Source organism: Chenopodium quinoa, unplaced genomic scaffold, assembly GCF_001683475.1.
Source record: "Chenopodium quinoa cultivar QQ74 unplaced genomic scaffold, ASM168347v1, whole genome shotgun sequence".
Taxonomy (NCBI): domain Eukaryota; kingdom Viridiplantae; phylum Streptophyta; class Magnoliopsida; order Caryophyllales; family Amaranthaceae; genus Chenopodium; species Chenopodium quinoa.
In genome coordinates, this window is record NW_018745448.1 from 4,373,936 (window position 1) to 4,379,751 (window position 5,816).

The following is a 5,816-nucleotide window of genomic DNA, read 5'->3' on the forward strand; positions in this document are numbered from 1 at the left end:
ACGGTCAGCATGCTTACCATGTCATTAATGGCATTTTCGTTATATTTCAACTTTACGAAGTGATTTTTAATTTCATTTCTAACAAGTAAATAAAAAGTTCGTTAAAGTAAATGAAATCAGTTATAAAGTAAATGAAATTGCCTTAAAAGTTAAAAAACTGGAAAAAAAAAAGTTTAAAAATTCACAATATTACGAAAATGCCATTAATGAATGCGGGAGAGTTGTCAGCCGTCGGATCGATGTAGGGTGATTAAAGGTTGAGATTGGTTCCTAATTCCTATTATTCACCTTGATTCTCACATGATCTCAATTCTATATATTTTCATATACTCACTATGTTGTCCACATTATATTTCGATATGACATGTATAAGTGTATAACACTATACTATGAATTTCTCAAATTCAAGAAATTCAATGCTAAATGATAGGGTTAATTTAGAGTGAAAAATATGACATGAGTTCCTAGGAACTAAACCAAAAAGCAATAATTATTTAAAGGCCCTTGGAACCAAACCAAAAGGCAATAATTATTGATGAATATAGCTAGTTCGCTACATTAAGGACCAAAAGTATGGTCTTTTAAAAGAGCTAATTAACAACCAAGTATCGCCAAGTCTTCAAATTCGTAGAATTGATGCATAATTTGTGCTACCTGTTCTTCCGTTAATTCATAGAGTGGAAAGGAAAGCATCTAACGTCTTCTAACTCTATAATTACTCTCTCTTTGACATGTGAAATACATGGCCGAAATCGGCATACGAAGTTCATAACGTTGAGCAAATTCTCTGGTGAAGAAGTTTTGACGCCACCCAGGATTACTGATTGTTTTGGTTTCATAATGACGAAATACCACAAATACAAATCTATGTATTCCCAATGAAGGTCTTGGGCTTTCGTAAGAAACGATTTCTTGCCCTGCATGAATATAGTATACCTTCAAGATAAATCATATATATATATAATATGAGGAAGAGGAACTAGCATAATGTGCATGTAATGACAATATTAGCAAATCCATATATGATCAATGTAACCACGTTACACCCTTCTGTTTACAAAATGGCTAGGTTTTAAAATCAAAACTGAATTCAGAGTGGTATGAGATTAGAAATTGATTACTAATACTTTATTTTTTATTCGATGGTTGTTCGAGAGAATTTTTGTTTTAATTGATAACTAGAGATTTGGTATGAGTCCTACCCATCTTTTCCCATAAGGTTTCTTTTCATACCTTAATTGGGAGTTAAATGTTTGGATTTCACAACAGAAATCGTCTTAAGTAAACACTAGGTATATATGGGTAACTAGGTTTTATCTATGTCAAAATCATATCTCATACCTAGCTAAAATCTACAAAAATAGTATCATTTTTTGTCAAATGGTTTTAATCAGCTAAATACATGGCTTAAAATCTCGAAAGTGATCATGAGATCACAATGGGGATAGTCCTGAAACTTTTTAAGGGATATTGAAACAACCCAATGACCTAATTTGAGTGATTGGAGATCAGACCTTCACATTTATGGCAATACGGAGTAAATAAACAAGGTTTAAACAATCCAAAGGTGCCTCACATTAGTTGGAAAAAAAAAATCCTTCTTTCTCCAACTGATCGATCAAAAAAAAACCAGAGATAATTAAAATATAGCATCTGATTAACCGGGTAATATGGACAAAGAAAAATTTGTGTGAAAGTGACTAATATATTCACTATTTTGTCAGTAAGGACCTTTTATGTTGAAAGTTGTCTAAAAGGACCTTATAAGTATGTTTTGTTGTTTATAAGGACCTTGACATCGAAATCCGGCGTTTAACTTTGATTCTCCGGTATTAACCCCCCACGTGCATGTCACGTGACATTAAAAAAATTACCTTCTCCCTTTTTTTCCCCTTTTCCCTCCAACCCTAGCCTTCAAAACACTAGCAAAGTCAAACGCCGGATTCCAATGTTAAGGGGAAAAAAGGGAGAGGGTAATTTTTTTTAATGCCATGTGACATGCACGTGGGGAGTCAATGCCGGAGAATCAAAGTCAAATGCCGAATTCCGATGTCAAGGTCCTTCCAAACAACAAAACATACTTATAAGGTCCTTTTAGACAACTTTCAGCATACAAGGTCCTTTCAAACAAAATATTGAACATGTAAGTCCCTTCCACACAAATTTTCCTACTAATTAGTATAGTTTAAATTGCACAATTGGAACTATATTGTTGCTTATTAAGGGAAATAAATCGACAGATTCTTGTTTGCCATGAAAGAAATAAATTTAAAACTCAAGGTTTTTCAGTGTAGCAGGTCATATGGTGTGGCAGAGGTTATTTGTAGGGTGTTATTAGTTTTGTCAAAGGTTACTTATAGGTGTTACTTGTATTTTGGGGTTACTTGTATGGATTACTTGCTTGTATGGATTACTTGTTGGGGTTACTCAAAATACAAGTAACACCTAACCAGAACCAGTAAGACCATACCAACCCCTACTAGTAACCCCACACCAAACCCACATGCCAAACCAGTAACACCTAACCAAAATCAGTAAGACCATACAATAGTAACCCCAGAATACACTATACAAGTAACACCCTGACTAGAACTAGTAACACCTTACAAGTAACCCTTGCAGCACCATGTGTTACTTGTAGTTGTTACTTGTATTTTGGGGTTACTTGTATGGGTTACTGTAGGTGTTACTTGTATTCTGAGTAACCCCTACAAATAACCCCAGATCAAACCCCTATATTATATTAGAAATACCTGACCAAAACCAGTAAGACCATACAAGTAACCCCAAAATACAAGTAACAAGTAACACCCTGACCAAAACCAGTAACACCCTACAAGTAACCTCATAATACAAGTAACCCTTGTCACACCATGTAGCCAGTCACATACAAAAATTTGTAATTTAAAAAATGATGATATTTAATAAGGGACACACATAAAGGCCTAAATGGAAAGTAGAAAGATAATTTTTTAAACTTAAAATTTTCATGGTTTGTTCCCTTGAGACATGTTCTTTCATCGAAGTTAAAATTTTATTTAATGAACTAAGCTCTGTGTTCACTTTACCTTAAAAAAAATATTTAGTAAAATAATTTCAATTCAATAAAAATAAATTTTGTTTAGTAAACTTTATTTTAGTTCAGCGAAATTTAGTAACTTCAATGAAGAAATATATGTAGGAAGTTCAGTAAAAATAAATAAAATTCAGCAAAAATAATTTAATTTAGTAAAAATAATTCCAAGTTTAGCTAAAAAAGGTGAAGTAAATAGGACCTAAAATTATTTAAAATAAATATTTTTTAAGGGAAATTTAATTCAATCTTTAATATAATTTATCTATTCACAAATTTATTTTAATGAAATTTAATAATATTAGCATAAATCAAATTATTTTCATTAAAATGAAATTATTTTTACAAATAATTTTTTTTTTACTGATTCTTCAACATTTTTTCTCTTTTAGGCCTCTGATCTCTTCACCTTATTAAAATAATATTAAGTAAAATTTACTTAAGTTATTGAAGATAATTTCAGTTTAGTAATAATAAACTATGTTTAGTAAAAATAAGTTCAGTTTAGTGAAAATAATTTCAGTTAGTAAAAGAATTTTTAATTAGTAAAAATTAGTAATTTCAAAGAATAAATACAGTAGAAATTTAGCAAAATTAAATTATAATTAGTAGATATTATATCAATTTTTAAAAAATTATTAAATTTAAGTAAGAATAATTTGAGTTCAATTTATATTATTGCATCTTAGCAAAAAGAATGTTAAGCAAATAAGGTCTCACTTATTATACAAAATTTATTTCTAATGAACTTAACTTGTTTTACTGAATATAATTTGTATAAGATCGATGAATAAAATATAATCTTGGTTATTGAATATAAATCAATTGAGAATTCAATCAGATTTAATGAATGGATGAAATAATAATAATAATAATAATAATAATAATAATAATAATAATAATAATAATAATAATAATAATAATAATAATAATAATATTCTTATTATTATTATATTATTTTTAAACAAATTATTATTTTATTATAATAATAATAATAATTATTATTATTTTGTTGTTGTTGTTGTTATCATCATCTTTGTTGTTGTTGTTATATTATTATCTTTTTTGTTGTTGTTGTTTTTAAAAAAATTATGATGTCTTTGTGGATTGCCAATCAGTATTTTTTTTTTTTCTATGTGTCATACATACATAATCTTCTATTTCTCTATGTTCTTGAAAATTTTGAATTCTACAGACCGAAAAGTTAACAGCTTAGCACAATTGCATTCGCACCAATGTGCCCTATGGACTTATGCATTTAGAAATTCTGCATAAAATTAATCACTTACCATAACTGATGTTTCCTGTTGCCGGGATGTTAGTCACCAACCTGAATAACAATGAACCAACAACAATTTTAATCCCAACTCGCGGTATCGTGCATCAATAATGCACCATTGATGATAACCCAAAATGGTAATCCCGGATCGATGTAGAACCTTCATGCATGCACAAACGTAAATAGCTAGACTAGTGGTCGGATCTTGGATTGAGCACGAGGCTGCACAACTACTAGGATCACCGTTTTGGATACTCTCGGTAGCATGATAGACACTACGATAATCAATTCAAAATATTTTTGTAATAACTTACCAATGCAAGTATTCTCTTTCGGTCGGATTACCAGGGCTTGGAGCATCAGGATCTACCATAACCTTCATAGTTTTGAGATAAGAAAATTGCAAATATTATGGACTGCGCAACATAAAATTGATCACATTTTATACTAAGGAATATATGTATATAAATACCAAGTTAATGAAATAAAGATAGATATAATTTGGATGAAATTACCAATGTATAGTGATAGTTTGCCATAGGATCGTTACCCTGAATTTCAATTCTTGGTGGATTGATAGTTTGAGAGGGTCTAAGTTCAGAAGCATTGATAACTTCTCTATTTTCGTAAAAAACTCTAAGAGTTGCAAACCTAATAAAGGGATCTAAAACATCTCCGATTACTTCTCCAAGAACAAGTGAATCTGTTCCACTTCTAGGCATTGACATATACAAATAATGATGATGATGAAAAGGTTAAAAGTAAAAGACCACACTAACTGTTTCTTACACTTTTTGAGTTCACCTATGCTACCGACGTGTGCACTTTGATGTTTTAAAAATTATTTATGCCTTTTTATAGGGTTTGTGTAAGTATCAAATTTATTCTCCGCGTTATTGAAATAATTCGCCACATTTAATGATGTTACTATAACTTTTCTTCACATGTAAACTTCTTTTTCCCTTCAAAGTTTTGCTTTGACTTAATAATAAGTTTTTTTTATTTAAATTGTAGACAAATAACAATTATATAAAAAAAAAAAAAAAAAATAATCACTCCGTTCCTGAAAGCTTGATTATTTGGAAACTTGGGTTTAGAAGCAAAAATTTTACCCAATGTACTCACCAATATATTAGGGGGGGGGGGGAGAAACTGGGATCTTGTTTAATTTATTAAATTTGTCTTCATACTTATAAGATTTATTTTTGTATTAATTATTGGTATATATATTCTCCATTCTTTTTTAGTTGGCATGCTTTTTTTTTTTTTCTTTTTCTTTCTTTTTTTTTAAAAAAAAAAATCACAGTTGTTAACACACACAATAGTAATGGCTAATAATTTTTCTGCTAATCAACATCTAAAGTTTAAAAATTTTATAATTTTTATATTGAGATGATTCAAACAAGATTTTATATGAATGTGTTTTATCATAGTTATAAATCATAAATGTTAGTCAAAGTAAAG

At 29.5% G+C, this 5,816-nt stretch overlaps 1 protein-coding gene across 1 annotated transcript; it reads right to left on the bottom strand.

The window, feature by feature from the left end:
* Positions 1-693: 693 nt before the first annotated feature.
* On the bottom strand, positions 694-5,074 carry LOC110713625 (protein TWIN SISTER of FT-like). The gene is made up of 4 exons (XM_021892080.1): positions 4,868-5,074; positions 4,667-4,728; positions 4,363-4,403; positions 694-917 (listed from the first exon to the last, which is right to left on the bottom strand). Exons 1-4 carry the CDS (start codon positions 5,072-5,074, stop codon positions 694-696), a joined length of 534 nt encoding a protein of 177 aa, XP_021747772.1.
* Between the last annotated feature and the right edge of the window lie 742 nt (positions 5,075-5,816).

What these genes read in the sequence shown, in the direction of transcription:
- LOC110713625 (XM_021892080.1), bottom strand. Translation starts at nt 5,074, where the DNA reads ATGCCTAGAAGTGGAACAGATTCACTTGTTCTTGGAGAAGTAATCGGA. An exon ending in CAAACTATCACTATACATTG is followed by an intron (nt 4,729 to 4,867) that starts GTAATTTCATCC and finishes AAAACTATGAAG; the next exon opens with GTTATGGTAGATCCTGATGC. An exon ending in GAAAGAGAATACTTGCATTG is followed by an intron (nt 4,404 to 4,666) that starts GTAAGTTATTAC and finishes ATTGTTATTCAG; the next exon opens with GTTGGTGACTAACATCCCGG.